Source organism: Pipistrellus kuhlii, unplaced genomic scaffold (assembly GCF_014108245.1).
Source record: "Pipistrellus kuhlii isolate mPipKuh1 unplaced genomic scaffold, mPipKuh1.p scaffold_m20_p_17, whole genome shotgun sequence".
Taxonomy (NCBI): Eukaryota; Metazoa; Chordata; class Mammalia; order Chiroptera; family Vespertilionidae; genus Pipistrellus; species Pipistrellus kuhlii.
The window spans coordinates 28,507,411-28,529,287 of NW_023425482.1; the positions used below are offsets into that span (position 1 = coordinate 28,507,411).

General features: G+C 51.4%; 2 protein-coding genes across 8 annotated transcripts in view; one reads left to right on the plus strand and one right to left on the minus strand.

The window, feature by feature from the left end:
* Positions 1 to 1,446: 1,446 nt before the first annotated feature.
* On the plus strand, positions 1,447 to 10,730 carry LOC118720485 (AKT interacting protein). Of its 3 annotated transcripts, none has more exons than XM_036440440.2 (10): positions 1,447 to 1,569; positions 4,050 to 4,160; positions 5,427 to 5,632; positions 7,961 to 8,025; positions 8,099 to 8,199; positions 8,564 to 8,652; positions 8,721 to 8,819; positions 8,907 to 9,014; positions 9,740 to 9,800; positions 9,936 to 10,730. In XM_036440440.2, the coding sequence occupies exons 2-10, from the start codon at positions 4,119 to 4,121 to the stop codon at positions 10,044 to 10,046; spliced, it is 882 nt and encodes a 293-aa protein (XP_036296333.1). In that variant the 5' UTR covers positions 1,447 to 1,569; positions 4,050 to 4,118; the 3' UTR covers positions 10,047 to 10,730. The 3 variants fall into 3 exon arrangements, with proteins under 3 accessions (XP_036296333.1, XP_036296335.1, XP_045438821.1); XM_036440442.2 differs by having other exon boundaries at positions 9,939 to 10,730; XM_045582865.1 differs by having other exon boundaries at positions 1,472 to 1,564; positions 4,055 to 4,160.
* A 59-nt stretch (positions 10,731 to 10,789) lies between these two features.
* RBL2 (RB transcriptional corepressor like 2) overlaps positions 10,790 to 21,877 on the minus strand; it is a 28,298-nt gene continuing 17,210 nt past the window's right edge. For 4 of the 5 annotated variants that reach the window (XM_036440443.2, XM_045582864.1, XM_045582862.1 and 1 more), the window contains 11 exons: positions 21,551 to 21,688; positions 20,615 to 20,779; positions 20,062 to 20,173; positions 18,782 to 19,051; positions 18,316 to 18,596; positions 18,041 to 18,217; positions 17,295 to 17,366; positions 16,568 to 16,673; positions 15,813 to 16,018; positions 14,853 to 15,017; positions 10,790 to 12,211 (listed from right to left, as the gene is read on the minus strand). In XM_036440443.2, the coding sequence (XP_036296336.1) occupies positions 12,041 to 12,211; positions 14,853 to 15,017; positions 15,813 to 16,018; positions 16,568 to 16,673; positions 17,295 to 17,366; positions 18,041 to 18,217; positions 18,316 to 18,596; positions 18,782 to 19,051; positions 20,062 to 20,173; positions 20,615 to 20,779; positions 21,551 to 21,688 (1,863 nt within the window). In that variant the 3' untranslated portion in view covers positions 10,790 to 12,040. The remainder of the gene's footprint in view (positions 12,212 to 14,852; positions 15,018 to 15,812; positions 16,019 to 16,567; positions 16,674 to 17,294; positions 17,367 to 18,040; positions 18,218 to 18,315; positions 18,597 to 18,781; positions 19,052 to 20,061; positions 20,174 to 20,614; positions 20,780 to 21,550; positions 21,689 to 21,877) is intronic. The other variant, XM_045582861.1, reaches the window with a different exon arrangement.

The window sequence follows — 21,877 nt, forward strand, 5'->3', positions numbered from 1 at the left end:
GGAATGAGCCGGCATAGGGCGTGCCTGTAAGTCTGGCTGAGCTTAGACTTCGTCCAGTCCGAAAGGACTTGTTATTCAATCGGAAGCTTTTGAGCAGCCCTGGACTTGGTTAAAGTGTCCCAGATCACAGGGAAGGCTTGTGAGGGAAAAATATAAAGGAAGGGTCAGAGGGATGGAAGCTCCAGTGCCTTGGGATTCTCAAACTTCAGCGCCAGAACCACAGAGGAACTTGTGACGGATGTAAATTCCCGGTCCTTGTCCTCCCATATTTTCGGTCCCATACGGTGCCAGTGAACGCCAACAGAAATCCCCAGTTTGGGAGGCGGTGGCAGTGATGGATACAGTTCAATTATGAGACAGCAGGGCTGAGAAGTTGGCCTGGCTGGGAGGCAGCCCCTGGGACATAGGCTGGCTGGAATGTGGACCATGCAGTCGCCCCGAGGGGAGCTGGCTTATATAGATTGAAGGCCCTGCCCCTGGTCTCTGATTGGCCTTCTCTTATGCAAATGAGGACTCCAAATCCTTGCAGTTTGATTGGCCTCAAAAACACTGTCCTCATTGGTCAGAACGAGTCACTGTCATGGCAGAGCTCTGCAGTTGGTTTGACAGGGAAAGTATCAGTCTTATTGGTTGACATAGGATTCCACGAATTCCTTTATAGGGTTGGCCTAGATGCAGAACAGTGCAGTTCCATGCAGGCTTGTTCAGTGCAGTTTGCTGAGGGTCCCGCTTGGTGACGGCTCTATGCTCCACTTCTCCATTTGAGCCCACGGGGCCATCAGGGCCCATTGCGCATAGGGACCCACGTAAAATTCCCAAAACTCCTCACAGCCAACCTTCAAGGGCAGCTGGATTGGCATCAGGCGTGTCCATAAACTTCCTCCTTCCTCTGGCACAGAGGACTGGCGTCCCTCTCTTTTCCATAAGGCTTCTTCCCGGGCTCCCCACCCGATAGACCCCCGCTGCCCGGCCCACGTGGCGGCCAGGGCCCGGCTGACCGGCAGGTGGAGTGGAGCCGGGGTGGACAGGCTGGCCAGCGCCCACGGCAGGGAGGCTCCGGCCCCGCCCCGCCCCGCCCCGCCCCGCCCCGCCCCGCCCCGCCCCAGCAGGAAAGCCCGCAGCCCGGCTTTGTGAATGGCGTGGAGCTTACGCATAAACAAGTGGGCGGGGTTCTGTGGTGACTGGCTGACGCGGCAGCCAATTATGTAGCGGCGCCCCCTCATCTCCCTGACCTACACTTCCGGGGCATGGCCAGTCCTTCAGGACGCCAGGCGTTGCTCTGCGGAGCGGAGTCGATTTGATTGGCTGGACGGAGCGGAGTCCCCCCAACACCCCTAGCGCCCCCCGGAAGAGCGTGCTTGACAGACAGGTCTGACGGCCAGTGGGCTGTCAGGAGGCCGGGCGGAGGCTCCGGGGGGCGGGGCTAGGGCCGGGCGGAGCCTGACGCGCAGAGCAGGGCGGGGCGGGCAGGGAGCGGGCAGGGCCCGGGCCGTCCGGGCCGGAGATGCTGCGGGGACGCGAGGGCGCTTAGCCGCGGCGGGGAGCCCCGCGCCCACCGGAGGCTCTGAGGTGAGACACCCTTGGGTCCGCAGCCCCGCTGCCAGCGTCCCCGCCGCCGCCGGCGTCCTGCCCGCGGGCGCTCCGGGCCCCGCCGCGATGGGGGCGGGGCGGGCACCTGCCCATGTCCGCGGGCACCTGCCGCGGCCGGAGGGGCCCCGGGTCTGCCCCGGAGGGAGGGGGAGCGGGCCGGGCTGGGCAGGGAGAAGGTACCGGCCCGCCGGCCCGCACCCGGGTCCCGCCCCACCCGGCCCGTTCCCACGCCCGGGCCTGTGCCCTGTGCCCTCGGAGCGGGGTGGGGCGGGGCGGGGCGGCCCAGCCCCGGAGACCCTCGGCCTGGCGCTGGAGAGGTGGGGAGCTGAGGCCGGACGCGGCCGTGCCCATCGGGGCGAGACCGGTTTGTCCGGATTCTCCGCGAGGAGGTGCGTTTCCGCCCAGTGCGTGCCGTGCGCCTCTGCCCGGGAGCACCGCGGGCCCGGGGGCCGCCCGTGGACCCCGAGGCCGCCCGTGGGCCCCGAGGCCGCCCGTGGGCCCCGAGGCCGCCCGTGGGCCCCGAGGCCGCCCGTGGAGACCTGCCAGCGCGGTGCCCACGCGGGGACCTGCGCCCAGGAGGGAGGGAGGACCGTCTCTCAGATGCTGGCACAGGCCGTGTTCGCTTCGTTGGGGCGGGCCCCGATCTCGCCCCTCAGTTCCCGGGAGGGTGTGTGTGGCCGAGCAGGCAGACCTGCCGGATTGTTTCCTAATGAGCAGAGCACCTTACGGCCTCCGCCTCGCTGTGGCGCCTTCCTGTGGGAGAGCGCCCTGGGGTGTGGGTAGACTGGACACCCATAGACAGTGCCCTTATTCCCGAAGGATGGGCTTCCGGCGGGTGCGAAGGGCCGTTTTCAGGTGGTTATTGGGAGGAGCTGGGAGACAGTTTGGCTTGATTCTTCCAGGCAAGGTCATGGGGCTGGACTTGGCGGGGACTGCACCCGGGTAACGTCACCTGGTTGTGATCGCTGTGTCCCAAGGGGGGTCCCCTCTTCAGTCAGGCCTGCTTAGATCAGTGGGTGTTGCTGTCATTCTGTGCCTCTACATTTTTTTATCCCCCAACGATTTTCATCTTAGTCATCTTGAATGGCAGGTTCGCAGTTCTTGGCAATAAGTTGCTTTTACTGGATATACACGGACTGGCCATATGATGATGATCTCTGAACGCATAATAATCTGGCCGCTCGGTGTATATGTATATTAGAGGCCCAGAGCATGAATCTGTGCATGGGTGGGGTCCGGCCAGCCTGGCCAGGGGGAGGGGACATGGGCGGCTGGCTGGCTGGCTGGCCTGCCTGCTGGTCCAACTCCTGGTCGAGGGGACAATTTATTTGCATATTAGCCTTTTATTATATAGGCTATACGCTGAGTGGCCAGGTTATTATGCGGTCCGAGGTCATAATCTGACCACTCAGCGTAAGTCAACAGGTTGGTGGAAGAACCAGCGTCCTCATTCCTTTGACTTAATTACTGGGTGGCACGGTGTCTTGGAAAGCAAGCCTCGTTAACTGGCATAGGCAGGGCACCTCCATGGGTGTCACAGGCTTGCAGAAAACACTTTTTTTTTTTTTTTTTTTTTGCTGAACCTAGGGACATTTGGTACCTGATTCTCTCATGATTTGCTTCCCAAGAGTTCAGTAAAACGCTGCTCTGCTTGACCCTTTCCACCTGCAGCCTTCTGCTTGGTGCCAACTGGAGCTCAGAGAAGGGCCCTGGGGCCGGGGGGCGGGGGGCGGGGTACCCCGCAGACGGTGCTGTCTGGTGTCTAGGCCTCTCCCTCTGTACTTTGTCAGTGACCCCTGGCTCTGTGGCCTTAGAGACATGCCCTCGCCCACTGCCTACAGCGCTGGGGGAAGCTCTCTGCCGCCTCTGCTGCACCTGTACCCTTGGATGCCTGGCCCTGCCATCTCCCATTCTTCAAGCACTTGAAAACGGTCATTTCTTGGGGACGGTCCTGACAAGACCCCGTCAGCCCTGTCTCCCACACGCTCGCCCTCCCGTTTTTCATTCTCTGGTCGCTACTTTTGCTGGAGAGAATCATTTTGTGCTGCAGACTGCTCACTGGGGACACACTTACATTGGCCTTTGGACCTTACTTTCCCATAACGCCGAGGAGAGCGCTAGACTGAGTCATGTGGGCACAGAGCATTCTGTGCTGGCAGCGACGGCTTAGCTCAGGGCTCCTGCGTTCTGGCACCAGAGCTGAGCTGTGCCACCGAGGATTCGGAATCCCGGCCAATCCAGGTTCCTGGGGGCATTTAAAGGTGGGGGAAATGTTGGAGCCAAAAGACGGGGGGAAGGTCTTTGTGCGGAAGCTAGTTCTGAAAGCGTTTTGCCCCTGCGTTTTATAACTACGTGTTATATAATGCTGCGCTGTATTCCTATGGAGGGAGGCACAGTTAGTTCTTATTTCCAAAGGCTTAACTGTTGCTGTTGGCCGTCTGTCCTCCCCTCCTCTGCAGGTGCAGTGACGTCGGGGACAGAAGTTGGATGACGCAGGCGGCTGTGCTTCTTCGTGGGGAGCACACGTTATGAACCCTTTCTGGAGCATGTCTGCAAGCTCCGGACGCAAAGTAGGTCCCGGTGACGATGACGGATGTGGGCAGGACACCATTTGCATAAGGGACAGAGGCGGCCCAGTAACCTTCACCAGGCCACCGTCTGGTTTTTCCAGTCCAGGCTTTCCTTTAGAGAAGCAGGTACTCTGTGGGTTAAAGTTAGTTTCCGGGACGGAGGTCGCATCTCAAATAGAAATGACTCTGGGAGCACCCAGACGATGTGGATCGGCGATGCTAACCGAGGACTGCGGCTCACGCCTGAGCCGCGAGATGCTCTGGGTGGGAAGGCCCTGGGAGAGGCCGGCCCAGTGTGGCCAAGTCCAACTCGAGGCCACTGGTTTAATTTTTCTAAATACAATGTCTCTTTTCAGTGGCAAAACAGAATACATCTTAGGAAAGCCGAACGTATGCAGGCAAAAGCGTAATCCCACCTCGGAGAGCACCGCTGCTCACCTATTCTCTGGCGCAGGGCATGTATTTGAAGGCAGTAATTTAGCGGCCAGAGGAGGTTTCTCTGGACTCCCCTCGTCTCTCTCTCTCCTGGGGATGATGGCTTAGGCGGGGGAGCGTCCAAATACGCCCACGTATGCCCCAGGGACAGGGTCTCAGCTGGACCCACTGCCAGCGAGAAGAGCTTCCTTCCTGTTCCCAACCCAAGGCTCATGCCGGGCAGTGACTAGCTCACTCGGCGCTGGTGTGTGAGCTGCTCAGGCCTGCGTCTTGCACAGCCATCTCATTGTTCAGTCACCCTGTGCCCTCTTGGGGGCCCCCGGAGAAACCATTTTTTTCTTTGTTTCACTTAAGTTTCGTGAATATTGGCTTTCTGGGCTCCATAGGACGCAGCTCACAGGAGTTTTCTAATGAGTCCGTCTTGCTTCAGCTCTGTGCTGCTCTGGATGCTGCCCGCACAAAGGCCTTTCGAGTCATCTCGGCCACGGTGCCAGGATGTCCTCTTAAGAGTGACTCCAGCTTTCAGGCCAGGGGCTAAGGACAGCACACACACCCTGTGTGGGAAGAACCGTCCGAACAGCCCTGGTTGGCTTGGCTCAGTGGCTAGAGTGTCAGTCTGCGGACTAAAGGGTCCCAGGTTTGATTCTCGCCAAGGGCACATGCCTGGGTTGTGGGTTCGATCCCCAGTGGGGGACGTGCCGGAGGCAGCCTATCAGTGATTCTCTCTCATCATTGATGTTTCTATCTCCTCCCTTCCTCTGTGAAATCAATAAAGAAATATGTATTTAAAAAGAACCATCCTAACATGTTCTCCCACTGCGTCTCGAACAGCGGTCTGACGGGGAAGAGAAGACGGCGACTGGGGACGGGAAGGCCAGCCCCCCGCGCACGGCTCCCAAGAAGCAGCTGCCGTCCATCCCCAAGAACGCGCTGCCCATCTCAAAGCCCACGTCCCCCGCCCCAGCAGCTCCTCCAACGAATGGCACGCACGCTGCCTACGGGCCCTTCTACCTGGAGTACTCCCTGCTGGCGGAATTGTGAGTCCCTCGCCCAGCTGGCTGCGTTCTGAACGACTCTGAAGGCAGAGAGTGGAAGCCTCTAATGGCCTGGGCTCAGTTCCTGGCCGCCATCTAACCTTCAAGCTCAGACTCCTACCTCTGCAGGGTCAGCCTGATGTCTGTGGAGAGGGAGGCCGTGGTAGGCAGGACAAGCTTTCTTAGCCAAGGCCTGAGGAATGTCATACTCTGTCATAGATGCAATGACTCTCATGCAGATCCTGGGCAAGTAGGATTGGAAGGCAGATGTGTGCGTTGATTTCCATGCCTGTTTTGGGGAGTGTAACGGGGAGGAAGATTTAGGAAGGACCTGTGGTAGGTCAGGGACTTGTTTTTGGTCTTCCTTCCTGTGCGGGAGGAATCCGCCTCCTGAGGAGGTCCTAGAGACGGCACAGTGGGAGGTGGCCATCTAGCCTGCCCCGGGCAGGCCCCGCTGGAGCCTTTGTGCTGTGTTCTGGAGTCCCCTTGTGAGAGCACTGACCACTGAGGAGGTGGCCCCAGTGGGGAGAAGGAGAGCCAGCCTGGGAGGCAGGAACTGAAGGACCCGGAGGAGATTTAAGACGTGCATGATTGCACACATGGGAAGGCCCATCACTAGGAAGGGACTTGGCTCACTCCGTATGACCTCCGGAGCTGGAGGAGGTGACCAGGACGCCATAAAGACGTGGGCTCTGTGCAGGACGAGGCGGGCTGGTCAGTGAGATCAGGGTGGGACTGCGGCCGCACATGTGCGCGGTGTGAGGAGGAGGGCAGCGCCTGGCCTACCGCGGGCTCCCACAGTGACCGAGAGCAGGTGGCATTTGATTAAATAACCTGTCCCAAGGGCAGGAAGTGTGGAGAATTCTTAATTTCAATTATTTACTGAGCTGTGTCCTAGCCCTGAGCTGCAAGCACGCACTGAGTGGGGTCACGAGGCAGAGAAGTGCAGTAGTAAAGCAGAACCCTGAGTCTTTAAGCCCAGTGTGCCCGGACACACTGAGTTATGGATCGGTGGCATAAAAAAAAACAAAAACAAAAACAATAAAATGGCTTTGTCCACGCAGTTATTTAAAGGCACCGGTGTTGTCAGGCAGAGGGCGAGTGTGGTGCGGTGGCAGGGCCCCGGGCTGTGGAAGGGCCTTGTGCTGGAGGCAGTGCATTGGACAGGCTTCCATTGTGGCACCGAGCCCTCTGTCTGCACAGAACACAGAGCCCTCTGGCACACAGCACTGCAGGAGCTGCGTCTGTCAGCCACGCTGCTGTGCCAGCCACGCTGCTGCGGACACGCCCAGGGCTTGTGGCCAGGAGTGACTGCTTTTAAAGTTAGGCACATAGGTAATAAAACTGCCACCGGAGGTCCCGTCTACTTAACCCTTAGAGCTCACAGCGACATGTTTGGGCTCATAGCTCCGTTACGAAGATCGGCGTGGCATGGCTGGGGTGGGACGAGGTCCCAAAGAGCCCGAGCAGCCTGTGTCTGCTGTCTGGGCACCCACCGCTTCCCACCCCGGGCCCAGAGGGCATGTCTGTGCTGCAGGGTCAGCTCAGAGCAGAAGCACATCGCGGACAAACCTAACCATGGCCTTCTGCCCAGGGAGCAGGGCCACACTGAAAGCGACACCTCTGTGAAGCCCTGCATGGGACTTCATTCTTAACTAGAGGCCCGGTGCACGACCTTCATGCACTGTGGTGGTGGTGGTGGGGCCCTCAGCCCAGTTAGCGCCCTCTCGCAGTCCAGGAGCCCTCGGGGGATGCCTGCCTGCTGGCTTAGACCCACTCCTTGAGAGCAGGCCTAAGCTGGCAGGCGGACATCCCCCAAGGGGTCATTAGTGCTGCCTCTGTGCTCCCCAGTGGTGAACTCAGCTCCTGTGTTGAGTGTCTGCCCCCGGGTGGTCAGCGTGCGTCCTAGTGACAGGCTGTTTGGTCTATTTGCACATTAGCCTTTTATGATATAGGATTACCTAGCTCTGGGCTTAGGTGGCTGTGGAACGTGTGTGTGGTGAGCTCTGTTGTGCAGTCACAGCAGCAGTACCCTGACCAGCCCTCTCATCTACGCCAGGCGTGAGGTCCAGAGCTTACAGCAGGTTGCATTGTTCAGTTACCCCCAGCACATCTCTGGGATGCTGTTTGGAAGTGGGTTTCCGGGAGGAAAACTTGATTCTGTGTGTGCCTGTGTTTGGCTCGCATCTTAATCTGGCTCTGTGGGGCGCAGTCCCGGGGCCCGGTGAGGGGCTGGGATGACGGGGCCTGTCGGGTCGGGGCCTCGCTGCCCCTGGAGGGACTGTTTGTCCGTCCCTGACCTCCGTCCAGCCCCGCTCTGCTCTGTTGCAGCACCCTGCTGGTGAAGCAGAAGCTGCCCGGGGTCTACGTGCAGCCGTCCTACCACTCGGCGTTAGGTAAGCGCTTTCTGTGGCGGCAGCACGCTCGGTGCCTCCCACGCCAGGCCTAACCGTGCCTGCTCCCCCGCAGTGTGGTTCGGCGTGATCTTCATCCGGCACGGACTTTACCAGGACGGGGTGTTCAAGTTCACGGTGTACATCCCCGATAACTACCCGGACGGCGACTGCCCGGTAAGCAGAGCTCCGTGCTGGCCAGGGAGGAGCCCGCAGGGCGGGAAGGGGTCTCGGCCACATTTACGACTGTTTCCCACATGTCTGCCTGCGCTTCGGTCTGGGGTGGGAGGGCCTGGCCCCGCTGTGCCCTTTGCCACGCCCGCCTCCACCGGGAGCTGTGCCTGGGCTCGCGCAGCCGTGGCCGAGGCTGGCTCAGCACTCGGGGTCGTGGTGCTGGCAGAGCACCCCTCACTGCAGAGCTGCATGGCGCAGGGCAGCGGGCTGGCTCCGGGCAGGACTGCCTTGTCTGGACACTTCCTGCCCTGCCCGTGGGCACCCTGCCCCCCTCGCTCCCCTGAAAGCCACGTCTCTCTCCGCTCAGCGCTTGGTGTTTGACATCCCCGTCTTCCACCCGCTAGTGGACCCCTCCTCAGGCGAGCTGGATGTGAAGAGGGCGTTTGCGAAGTGGAGGTGAGTAGCGGAGTGGGTCCTGCAGGGGCGGGGGCAGCGGGACGCCCCCTCACGCCTGTCTCCCGCAGGCGGAACCACAACCACATCTGGCAGGTGCTGATGTACGCGCGGCGGGTATTCTACAAGATCGACACGGCCAGCCCCCTGCACCCGGAGGCCGCTGTCCTGTAGGTCCCCGCTCGTCCCCGTCCGGCTGGGCTGGGGGGCGGCCCGGGGGAGGCCGTGGGTAACGGCCCGCCTGACACTCCCCACAGGTACGAGAAAGACGTCCACCTGTTCAAGAGCAAGGTGGTGGACAGCGTGAAGCTGTGCACGGCCCGCCTGTTTGAGCAGCCGAAGATCGAGGACCCCTACGCCATCAGGTGAGTGCGCCCCGGCCCGGGGACTTACAGTGACATGGGGAGTGAGCGGAAGCATCGCCATTAGCTACAGCCCTCACTGCTCGGAACAGATAGCGGACCGCCTCAGCTCCTTAGACAGACAGCTTCCCCTCGGCAGGCACGCTGTGCTGTGGTGAGCCACTGAGTGACTCTGGTCTCTGGGGACCCGGTAACATGCCTTTTCAGTGTCAGTGTCAGCTGCAGCCCCTTTCCAGCAGCCACAGCTCGGAAGCTGCCTAGGGTAGAGTGACTCGTGTGGGACAGCAGGTTCTGGAGCTGTGACACTTGACCTTGAGGCCGAGTGGCGGGAGCACAGATCTGAAGGATGGGGGCTTAGCACTCCGCACACTGGTGCAGGGAGGCGGTGTAGTGCAGTGGGTATGGGCGTGGGCTCTGCAGACAGAGTGGTCGGCTTTGTGACCGACACAATCCCTCCTTTTCCTGTGCCTCACTTTCTTCATCTGTAAATAACAGTACCTCAGGGATCGTTTCTAGGCTTAAATGAGCTAACCCGAGGAAAATACTCTGCAAAGCATGGTTATCATGTGAGAAAATAATTTAGGTAATGTCTAAAACTTACACGTTGTCCACTGATTAGACTTTAAGTCCTCAGGATTTGTTATGACAACTGGCTTAAGTTTTAAAAGATAGATGTTCTGCAAATTTAGTGAGCCAAGCAGTTTTTAAATCTTTTTCTCTCCCTTCAGCTTTTCTCCATGGAATCCTTCTATACACGACGAAGCCAGAGAGAAGATGCTGACTCAGAAAGTAAGCTGACCGTTTGAGACCGCTACCCTGCTGCCCCTTTCTCACCGCCTCCTGCACAGACACCTGTGGGGAGACGGTTTGTCCAGTGCTGACGTCTCACCAGTCACTCTGATGTCTGTTTCTGGTTGTGCCTAGAAGAAGCCTGAGGAACAGCACAATAAAAGCGTTCACGTGGCCGGCCTGTCCTGGGTGAAGCCTGGCTCCGTACAGCCCTTCAGTAAAGAAGAGAAAACGGGAACCACCTAGAGCCGGGACTGTGGGGACTGTGCACCAGGCACTTTGCTGCGGACGCAGGCCGCCCCCGGGCTGACCAGCGGCCGGGACGGCTGCGAGTAAACTGTGCGAACTGGGACTGGGCGTCATGGTGTCCGTGTGCACGCAGGCCCTAACGGCAGGTCCTGGAAACCTCTCTCTCAGTAACGCGTTATTACTTCTGTCAGAAGTGTCTGTAGGGTGGTTATCTAGTTCAGTACTCCAGATTATTGGGGACCTTGAGGCTTAAGTATTTTTCTGAATATAATGCTAAAGGTAAGTGGCATTCTTTGGAAGTGAATAGAGTAAACGGAGTTTAGCACTACGGAATGATTTTTAAATCGGTGTCTCAGCTGTACACATGTTAGGAGGTGGAGAGGAAAGGTGTAGAGAAAGCAGGTTCCTTAGCGTTCTAGCACTTTCCGCGCAAGGCCACGCGACTCAGCCCTCAGCCCACTGTCTTACTGATTTACGAATCGCTACCAGGTGCACGGTAGGGGCGTGAGGCGGCCGGAACACTGGTTCATAGTTTTGTGTTGTTTTTTTTTAAGCAAATTACTTACTGTATTTTTATGGCAGAGGGAGAAAAAGTGTTAGAACGGTTTCTAATGAAGTCAAATATTTAAGTGATGAATGACTAATGTGTTTTGTAGAGACAAAATAAACCAATAAATGATGGTTCTTTGTCATTTATGCAGGAAACTAAATACCCTTTTCTCAGTATAACTGAACAAAGATTAATTTATAAATGCTTTATTGAAAAATACACTTATTTTCATATAAAATTACAATAGCAATAAGTATCTGGAGAGGTTTTATAAATATTTTTGCAAAACACTATTCTAACTGAACAGTGTAATAAATTCCATATTTCTTTCAGAGCAATATTAAGTTACCTAGTAACTTTGTTTATACTGATTCAATTTACAATTGAATTTTCAACCTAATATTATTCATTCGACTTAAAAACTGCTGGAACAATACTGATTAATAAAGTTATATATAGATACTTCAATAGCTGTTAAATAACCTTTTCTAATTTGTATGATTGGTACTATGTACTCAATGAAAACCTAAGCTCCTTTTTTTTTTAAACTGCCAGGAACATACCTAAAGATATTTTAAAATGCATTACCTTAGTAGACACGTGTCTTTTGGATAACTACCTCCAAAGGAAGAGGCCATAATTTTTCATGTTAATTTCCTTAATTCAACTTGATTTAAAAATCTTCACCTAGCCAGCTGATCCCTACTATTGGAGGGGTGTGGGGAGGGGAGGGAGGAACCTGGAAATTTAAAATATGTGCGCCCAGGTGGCTGCTGGGGCTTTAACAGTTCTGAACATGTACAGAAGCATCAAAGAGGATGTCGAGTGTTTAGCCTAGCAGTTTTGTACGTAATAAAGTTCACACTGTAGAAAGTGCCATCACAATATACAGCAAAACCTAGGTTAAGAAATCATGCTTTTTACAGCCCAAAAGTGCCGCTTTTTACACAACTCACGCACACCACACACCAAACACGCAAGCACCTGCCACACTGCACCACGCCTACGGGAGGGGAGGCTTCACACGGACCGGGCGACGCGGGCCATCTGAGTCTGGGCCCTCTCCCTTGTGTTTCTAAAATGCAAAGTTCTCCCAACTCCTACCGGGTGTTTTAGGCCAGAATACCTAGTTTCTCTGCTGCTTTTCATGAGCGCCAGAGACCACAAAGAGGTGGGAAGGGACTGAAACAGCCCTCTGCACACGTTTCGGCATGCTTTGTTCTCTACAATACCTGGAAAAGCTCTGCCAGAGAGTTAACAAATCCCAAACCGATTCTAGACAGCCTTGACGGCAAGCACTGGGTGGTAGGAGAAAAGGCAGATGGGATGAGTAAAAATAAGGATATTGGAAAGATTAAGGAAAAGAGCCCCGTAATCTAGCATGCATTAAAAGATGCTGTTAAACAGTTGGTGAAAGGAGTTTCAACACAACAGACTAACCTCAGTGGGAACCTCGGTCATTAGCTACGTCTTGCAGACGGCGTAATAAGGCGGTGTGATTTTCTGGGCAAATTCTTTTGGCAGGCGATTCACTTCCATCTTCCAGAAGAATCCCTCTCTTTTTGGTTGGCGTCTCTCCTGTCCGTATCATACTGTTAATTTCTCTTAGTCTCTAGAGCGAGGGAAAACAGAACAACTTGAAACCCCGGATACACATGATGCGTTGCTAAGGCAAAGAACCTCAAATAAGTGGTTTACTTTGAAGAGTTAGAACACATCCGTGGAGGACAGGACTACTGAGCTACCCAGCCTCCCCATGTCACCTCTCGGCTGGCTGAGCTGACGACGGGTGGAGGAAGGGGGTTTCACCCGCTCCAGGTGGAAAGGAAAAATGTAAGCCGACAAATCTGAGTGCTTTCTACGGAAGTTTTATAGATCAGGACGTTGCTAATGCCTTACTTCACCAACTCCATACATCCCCATCCTTCTTTAGAAATAGCACCATTTTGCACAATATTGTGCCGATTTTTTTTTTTTTTTAGTCCAGCCATTTTCAACTGGAATTTCACAAGAGAAGTCTTAATGCCCTTAATTACTCTGTAAGCCTTAATTACTCTATTTTGACATGATCTGGAATGTCATAGTTATTTATTATCTACCCTTGGAAGACTGAGAAAAGTCAGGCAAATTCTCTGCAAGGAACGTCTCCTGAGAAAACCCTGCCCAGTGCTGGAGACCAGATCTGTCCCCGGTGACAAATATTGCTCCACCAGCAGTCTAACACTGTGACTCCTCCCCAGGTGGTGATCATGTACAAGCAGGATTGCAAGTCACAACGCTGGGTGCTTAACCTACAATGCACCCTGGGAAGTGTACAGTTCTACACGTTTGACAAATACATAGGCATGAGATCACCACGGTAAAGATATAAAGCAGTTCCTTCACTGCAGGAAATCCCCTCGCTGTCCCAGCTCCCCCGCCCCAAGGCAGTCCCTGCTGGTCACTGTCCCTCAGTTCGTGCTTCTCCAGTGGCCTAGACATGGACTCACACAGGAAGTGGCCGGATCAGTCTAGTGACTTGCACTTAGGCATTCACGCCCTTGGGGTTCATTTTCGTTGCTAAGCGTATCAGTGCTTTTTATCTCAAAGTACTCCTCTGCTGGTCTACCCAGGCTTGTTTATCCATTAACCAGCTGGAGGACACTGGGTTCTCTCCTTCCTGGCAAATAGGAACCTAGTCATAATGTTCATGAGCATGTTCTGGCATGAACCTAAGTTTTCACTCCACTTGGGTAATACCTAGGAGTGAGATTACTGGTTATATGGTAAAGGTATATTTAATTCTACGTTTCAGGTATAACGGTTCTGCTACACCATTCTGTAGTCTGACCAGCAATATAAGCTTCCATCGCTTCACGGCACTGCCAGCATTTGTTGTCATTGTCTAAGACTTTAGCCATTTTCATAGGCAGATAATAGATGAAGCATTAAAATCTTTTGCCCATTTTTAAATTTGGTTTTCCTTTTGAGTTTGGATAATCCTTTATGTACTGTAGATACAAATCCTTTATCATCAGCTATGAGATCTGTAAGATTTTCTTCCAGTCTGTGGCTTTTCTATCTTCATTTTGATCATTTACTGTGTCACTCCTTTAGAGATTGTGCTATTGATGCTGTATCTAAACCCATGTTCACAAAGATCTGCTTCTATGGTTTAAGGTTCATAGTGTAGGTCTGTGGTTCATTCTGAGTTAATATTTTGTATATGGTACAAGGTCTGGGTGCAACTTTATCATCAACTGCATCCTCATAACTGTAACTTTATATATATAGTCTTCATCTGGTTGAGGAAAGCCCCTGAGAGTTGTACCATAAATGAGTGTTGGCAGGGCTAGTAAAACTACTTCTCTTTTAGTGTACTGGAAGTTTGTCATCACAGTTATTGGCACAAAGTTGGTTTTTATCCTTCCTGCTTAGACTATTCAGAGATGTATCTTTTTTCTTTTCAAAAAAAAAAACTAAAACCTTTAACTTTGAATGGCCTTCATTTTCTCTACTTTCATTTGTTTATTTCATTGATTCCTTCTCTTTCTCAAGTTGCTTAGTCGCTAACTTGAAACCGTTTTTCTTTCTAGATAGGTATTTAGAATTATAGTTTTTCCTCTTAGCCGCATTTCACAAATTTTGATATGTTGATTCAGAAATACACAATTTAGTTTCCAAAAATTGGGGAATTTTCCAGAGAAAATGCATTATCTGAATCCTTTACAATTTACTGAGACTTCCTGAGCACCTTGCCTTGCACCCTCGGCAGCCTGCTGACTTTCACCACGAGGCCTGACACAAGCTTCCCTCCCCGGCCCGGCCCTGCCCCAGACAGAGGCCGATGCGGCTCAAGAGCCACGCTAAGTGACCAGCACACTGCACTGTCTGCACGTCCGTTCTTCCCTCGTCAGAGACAGCACGGGGGACAGAGACACTGTCACAGGAACAGGTACTCCGGCCATCAGTTTAGAGAAACCCATTTTCTTTCCCTAAAAAAATTGGGAATTTAAAAATTTTACAGATGGAATAAAAACACACAAAATCCCAGATTTACAGTAGAATGTTAAAAATGCACAAATAGAAAAAGGAAAGAATGAAGAAAAATCCAAGTCCCTTAATGTGATTTCCAACTGTGAAATTCTCCCCGCAAACCCCTGGTCTTTGTTCTCCCGGGACCTAACTGTTCCCTTTTCCCTGGAAGCTCCCTCCATCGTTCTAGACGCCTAAGTCTGTGGAGGGTAAAAAGAGCTGAGAGGGCCCGGGCTCACCTTGGAGGGACTGTTGCTGAAGTAGTAGAAAATCTTTTCTCGGGGAGAAAGCATGATTTCGTGCTTGTGCGGGGAGATGTAGACGGGGTGGTTCTGGGACAGCTGCACACGGCGAGGGGAGCCGGCTCTGACAAACGGGTAGGGGGACAGCGGAGGGGCGTCCGTCTGTTAAAAAAGAAAAAAAAAAAAGCATTTCTAAGCCAAGCAAAACTTCTAACCAGGTCTTTTCTGAAAAGGGTTATTTTTGTTATAAGAGTGAAAAGACAATAAACCATTAGCTTGAGGAATGACACCAACTAATAAACCTAAAGAAAGCCATACAAACGGCAAACTCGGAAGGGCTTGCTTGTGCCAGTCCCTGCTTTAAGCACGTGTAGTGCATTATGTCATTCAATCCCCACACCGACCTCAGCAGCTAGGCCCGTGGTCGGCAAACTCATCAGTCCGCAGAGCCAAGTATCAACAGTACAACGATGGACATTTCTTTGGAGAGCCACGTTTTTCAAACTTCAACTTCTTCTAATGCCACTTCAACACAGACTCGCCCAGGCCGTGGTGTTTTGTGGAAGAGCCGCACTGCAGGGGCCAAAGAGCCGCATGTGGCTCCCGAGCCGCAGTTTGCCGACCACTGACTAGGGAGGCTCGTGCCCGTTTTATGGAGGAGGAAACGAGGCCTGGGGAAAGCTAACCAACCGGCAGGGCTGCCCAGCTGCTCAGTCTGGACGCCGGGAGCTGTGCGTGCCCTGGCCTGGCTGTGCTCCGCAGGGAAGCCAGATACCTTCTCCTCCTGTGAGGCACAACACTGTAAACTGAGTCACGCTTTTCCGTTGGACTTCCTCCCTCTGACTTAACGAGAAAACTATCAACAAAACCAGCTTACCTACGGAACTGCTCACACAGCAGCGACTCCTCGCCCCTCAAAAGTGAAAACAAACTACGAACAGTCGCCGTCAAACCTACCACGTTGGCCTGCGAGTACTTGAGAGCGAACGTCTGGATCTGTTTGACGTAGACGTTGTTGTAGAACTGGATGAGGTCGCCCCTCTCCTCCTCCTCCAGGTCGCTGTTGGCCCCCGTGAGGTGGGTGGGCGTGGGAGGGGCGCTGCTGGGCTGGGGGACGGGCAGGGTGCTGCTGGACCTCATGACGGGGCTGGAGTCTCTGCTGGCTGTGGTGGGCAGAGCAAGGGTTACACAGAGGCTGCTTTCCTCCTGCCGAATTTCCCCTTTGGAACAGCTGCCTGCCATCCTTGTATAAGGGCAGCAAATGGGCATTCATTCTCCTTACCGGGAGCAAAGCGCAGGGAGATAATAAGTACTAACGTCCCCCCCGGCCATAAATGTGGAGGGGCACAGTGAGGTGCCACTATAAGTCTCCCCAAGTCCCCAGCACCTGGCCCTGCATTAAGTGGGGGAACACTTAGGGAGGGAATTTCGGCAGCGGGTTCAGCTGGCACGCCAGACTCCCCTGAGACGCAGGCCAGCGAATTCCTGCCTGATCCCCCGGAGAGATGTGTTTTGCACAATGTGCCTCAAGACTACGGGATAAAGGGCAAACAGCGTTGCCACTAAATTTAGAATCATTCCTTGTCCCAGCAAATCCTTTCCCAATAATACAGTTTCATAGTTCCTTGAGAAGTAATTTCATTTAGTAATCATCCATCGTCTAGGCCTAAAACGAACTGTATTGTGTGCGTGTGCACAGAGACCCGGCTTACTTCTGTCTTTGTTCAGCTCTGTGGGAGAATTCTGATGGCTTCTGCTTTCACTGCTGCCAGAGTTTCTTCTTTTCCTTTTCCCTCTTATCAAAACACTTCTATACACCTGCAGGGAGACCAGCAGAAAGGCACAAAAAAGATGATTTATAGAACACGGCCTAGGTTACACGAGCTTGACACGTTAATTCTCACCATCCTATGACATGACAGTCCTCCTCCTCAGGGGGAGTTAATCAATGGAGCCAGGGTCTTATTGTCCACGAGACAGATCCAGGGTGGACACTGGGCCTGCTGCTTGGAATCCCAAGTACAGCCCACAAGGCGACAGAGCAGTAAAAGGACCCACCATAGAGCCAAGTCCTTCTAAGCCACACAGAGAGGGCACACGCCTGCCTCTTTAAGACAGATGAACAACATTAAAGGTAAAACTAGTCTTAAGTCTTCAGGAGATGTTGTCTTGGTTAAATGTACCACGGTTCCTGAATCAGACTGAAAGGTGGCACAGAAACCAAACCACTTCCTCCTCCACCTCTTTCCTGTGGTGAGCTAAATGACGCCGCCTGTGATTTCACATCACTCCCTCTGGGAGGAAAGAGAACTTGAACTAAAGACTTCCTTTACAGGAGAGTCTGGGGAAAAGGCTATAGAAGCAGCCCTGGCTGACGCTGTGTGTTTCTCAAAGACGCGAGGAGCGAGGCTCTGTCTGAGCCCTAAGAGGAGGAGTTACCTGGCTCCGAGCCTGTGGCTGCGTCCTGTAGCAACGCATGATGTTCTGGAAGGACTTGTCCTCTTTGGTGACCTGGGAGAGAACAGGAGTGTTCTGTGAGAGAGACATACTTCCGGCAACATTCTGTGAGCACTAGACACTTGTCCACAGTGAAACTGGTGAAAATCATTTCAAATTAGGCGCATAAAATCTAGACAAGGTCCTGGCACACAAACAAATGAAGAAATATCTATGAAAGGAAATTTAAAATTTGGCAACAATAGAGGTGGTGAACGGTACCTAAACCAAGACCTGGTGTAACATTTCACAAGAGGGAAAAAAACAGCATTTCTCTTTCTACAGAACCCCAGTAAAATGATAGACAGCTTCTACTCAGAAACTATGCAGGCAAAGAGGCAATCAAACATCATATTAAAAGTGCTCAAAGTAAAAAAAAATCTAAGGAATCCAGTATCCAACAGTTATCTTTCAAAGATTAAAATGAAATGAATATATAATCACAGACGTCCTGGCCAGGGCACTCTGGTTAGCGTGCCACCCTGCGCACCAAACCTTGTGAGTTTGATATCCAGCCCCAGTGAGGGTATGAGAGACAACCGACTGATGTGTGTGTGTGTGTGTGTGTGTGTGTCTCTATCCCTTCCTCTCTCAAAAAATCAATGGAAAAAATCCTCAGGTGAGGATAAATTTTTTTTTCCCTGAGAGTAGGGAAGTATCTTTTTCCTTTTATAATCCAAAGTACTCACTTTTGCCATCACATAAATGGCACACATCAACAACTGGTCCAGATGTCTGTCCATCATAAGCTCAGGACACTGAATTATGGAGAATTCAAAGCAGGTCCAGATCTTTTTCCTTAGCTCATCGGAAATATCCAGCTTAGCACAAAGGTCCCGGAGGCGGACCCCTGCTAAGTGGTAAACCTGGTAGATAAAAAAAAAAAAAAAAAAAAACATCTCAAAGCCTGTTTATCTAGCACATTCCCCAAACTCCTGACCAGGCAGAGGACGTGCAGAGCTACCTTCCTGAAGAAGAGCGATAAGGAGCTGGTCTTTCGGGGCCTGCCACTGCTGCCACCTGGTCCGGGGGGCGCTGGCTTCTGCTGGCCGCCGGGCGAGAGCTGCGGAAGGGCCACCGGCCCCGGGACCTGCAGGGCGGCTCCTGGCACCGGCTGAGAGCCCAGGTTCCCGGCCAGCGCCTGGGCACTGAGCGGCTGCATGGAGCCCGGCACGGCCTGGGCCTGCCCCCCGACATTCACTTGGACCGGGAAGAAGGTGATCCCTCCGTTCTCATTGGCGATGCCTGCAGTTTGTGACCAAGACAAAAGCACCAGGGAAATGCTGATGATGCAGGTTCCCAGGCAGGGTTCCCAGCCCTCCCCTCTCCTAACCCCCTCCTTGTCTCGTCGTCATTTCAGCCAAATCTCAGGTAACTTCCCAGTGACCGCCGCGGACAAAGAACTCGGGGTCCGGCCCGGCCTGCCTCACCTTGGACAGGAATGGTCACAGTCTGTCCATTGTTGGCCGTGACAGTGGCCGTTGCCATGGGGACCAGAGTCTGTCCGGGAACCGGTGTGACGGGGACCGCCTCCCCGGGCACGCTCTGCACGGGGACAGCGCTGACCAGGGGCTGCGGGGGCAGGCGGCCCGGGACTCCCCTCTCCGAGGGGCTGTCGCTGTCCACGAAGAGCCGTCTGCGCGTGGAGCTGGCGGCCGGGGAGCTGTACCGGTCGTACAACGTGGCTGGAGAGCTGATGCCTAAGGGGGGAAAAATCACACCACTGAGCTCAGGGAGGGAGAGGACCCAGCCAAGCTATTTCTAGTGCGAAAAGCTAATTTAAAAGCCGAAAGAAATTACCGGAGTCGCATCTTAATTCATAATTTAACGAAACACTGTTCTGAGCAAAATTTACAGAAAGGTTTTTCTCTCTCATGCCACCTTCTGCAAAATCAAACCAGGCTTTGCCCTCCACTGCTTCAGGGCCTCAACGAGTGAGAGGTAATTCAAGGAATTATTCTATTTTTAACCATATTCAATTTCTACCTAATGCTCACGTAAAATGTGATTTTACCATAAGCCCACCACTTGATAAGGGGCCTTGATGGTACCATCTGGGAGCATTTTTACCCAAATTTTAGGAATCCTCAACTTTGTCCAAATATAGAAAAATTACTAAAACTCAATAATTTCCTTTAGAAAAAATGGACATGCATGTTTTTAATTCAATGAAGCTTAATTTTTTTTTTTTTTAACAACTCTATTGAGAGATAATTCTTAACATTTCACCAATTTAAAATTGTGTAATTCAATGGTTTTTGGTATACATTTTTTTTTTTTTTTTAGCTTTTTAAAAAAATATTTTTTTATTGATTTAAGGAGAGGGAGAGAGGGAGAAACACTGATGATGACACTCATTGGCCGACTGCCTCCTGCATGCTCTGTCCCTGGGGATCGAGCCTGGACTTGGGCATATGCTCTGGCCTGGGATCAAACCTGAGCCCCGTCAGTTACCCACTGAGCCAAACCAGCCAGGTCTGGTATTCAATTTTTAAAAATCATGGTAAAATACAATGTATCCCTCAGAAAATGTCTACATGGGTTGAATAACTGTAAAGGCAGTGTTTATTAAAATACAGTCCATTTTCAGCTGCTATTACACTTTTCGGGGGACACCTGTATATGCCCTGTGAACTTCACTTGAAGGTATAGATGTAGTCAAATCCCCAGATGTTGGACCCCATCTCCGTGCTTTAGTATTTACACTTACCTCTGCCAACTCCTCCAGCGTCAGCGCGAACCTCACTCACTCTCCTGGGGGTCAAAGGGGAGCCGGCCATACAGATGTCATCTGCTCTCTCCAGGTTCTGAGCTGGCATGACCTAGAAAGAATGTTCGCACAGAATGCCACCATTCAAAAGCATCATTAAGAATACAGTAATCATCTAGGGTAAAATTCAACTGTCTTGGCTCATCCTTATTCCATCTATCAGCTGTCCTTTCCACTGGCAGGCTTAACCATTTCAAAACCTGGCAAACAGATATTAAATATGAATCAAAAGTCCTTCCTGATTTGGAGAATTGGAGCATCAAGCACCCTAAGGCAGAGAAACTTCAGAGATCAAGGCAGAACACCGTTTTCCTCCTCTGTCACTGAACACCTGGGCGATCACACAAGTTATTTCTGATTCTTGTTTCCTATTTGCCCTCTCACCCTGCACATGGAAGACACGGAGTTTAACTGCTCCCTGGGAAGAAGGGTGATGAGCAGAATAGAAACCGATGTATTTTCCTTACAGAAAGATGTACAATCTCTCACAAACCTCTTCACAGGCAGGGACTCGGCTGTCATTCTCTCTGATCCTGTCCCAGAGCGGAGAGTCTGGCTTCCAGGCCAGATGGTCCAGGATCTGCTCTTCAATCTGATTGAGGTGTTTCACCACCTCTCTGCAAAGGCCGTCTTCTGCTCGGATGAAGACTTCTATCACCTGAAATAAAGAAAGGCCCTGGTTTAATAATATATACATGATTTAAAACTTTTTTTTACACATTTATAGACACAACAAAGACAATTTATAAAAATTTTAAGTTTAAAGAATAGTGCTGTTTTGAAACAGCTGCTCTTCCCTCCTGCCTTTATAATTAATATCTGAATTGCATTTATGAGCTATGTAAAATATTTTTATAGTGCTGGATTTCAACATTTAAATGAAAGAATGTCTTACCTATGAGATGGAAACATTACTCTTTAAAGTTTGTATTTAAAACATTGTGACTGCTGTAAATGAATTAAATAAATTCAACCAATAAATAAATAAAGTCCTTCTTGACCTAAATAAATATCAAGAAGGAAACAACAGTCAATGTCCTTCTTCTGTGTTCTATAGAACATGTCAAGAGGATTTGTGTTTCTAAAAGACACATTCAATATTATTTAAATTCCATAAAAAAGAGTGTTATATAAGATAAGCTAGTGATATGTTTGCTGTTTTATTTTTTTAAACTTAAGCTTATAAAAGTATTCTAAAAGTCTTTATGAAATGAAAGGAATAAAATGAAACTTGCGAGCACAGATCTTTATTGTATAGTAAAAGAATTTATAGTCTTAGGACTTTATTTCTTCTCTGCTCCCCAAATAGAGTAGAAATTATTAAACATATAATTAAAAATAAATGTACTTAGATATTAAAATGAACTAGATGGCTAAGAAGTTGGTTTAATCTGTAATTTTGTCATTAGTATCAGATTTTTGAAAATACCTTGTAAAAGTGATAAAGTGGCACCTCAAATATTTCAGTAATGAATGGAAAATTCCCAGGAGGCTTATAGGAAAAAGTGACAACCTCGAGGCAGCAGGCCAAGAGTGATCTGTGGAATGCATCTTGTTCCAGAATGCTCTGTAAGACAGTTATTAACATTCAGAAACATTAGTCTACTCCAATAAACATTTCATACCCAGTCAAGTTAAATAAAAATAACAAAAGTCTTATGCTCTGAATTAGTGAGATGTGCTTCTTTTCTTACAAACTTTTCTTAACTTCATAAATAAGTCAATTTTTTAGCAACTTTCAAAAACCTTATATACA

What these genes read in the sequence shown, in the direction of transcription:
- LOC118720485 (XM_036440440.2), top strand. Translation starts at nt 4,119, where the DNA reads ATGAACCCTTTCTGGAGCATGTCTGCAAGCTCCGGACGCAAA. An exon ending in AGGGCGTTTGCGAAGTGGAG is followed by an intron (nt 8,653 to 8,720) that starts GTGAGTAGCGGA and finishes TGTCTCCCGCAG; the next exon opens with GCGGAACCACAACCACATCT. An exon ending in CACCCGGAGGCCGCTGTCCT is followed by an intron (nt 8,820 to 8,906) that starts GTAGGTCCCCGC and finishes CACTCCCCACAG; the next exon opens with GTACGAGAAAGACGTCCACC.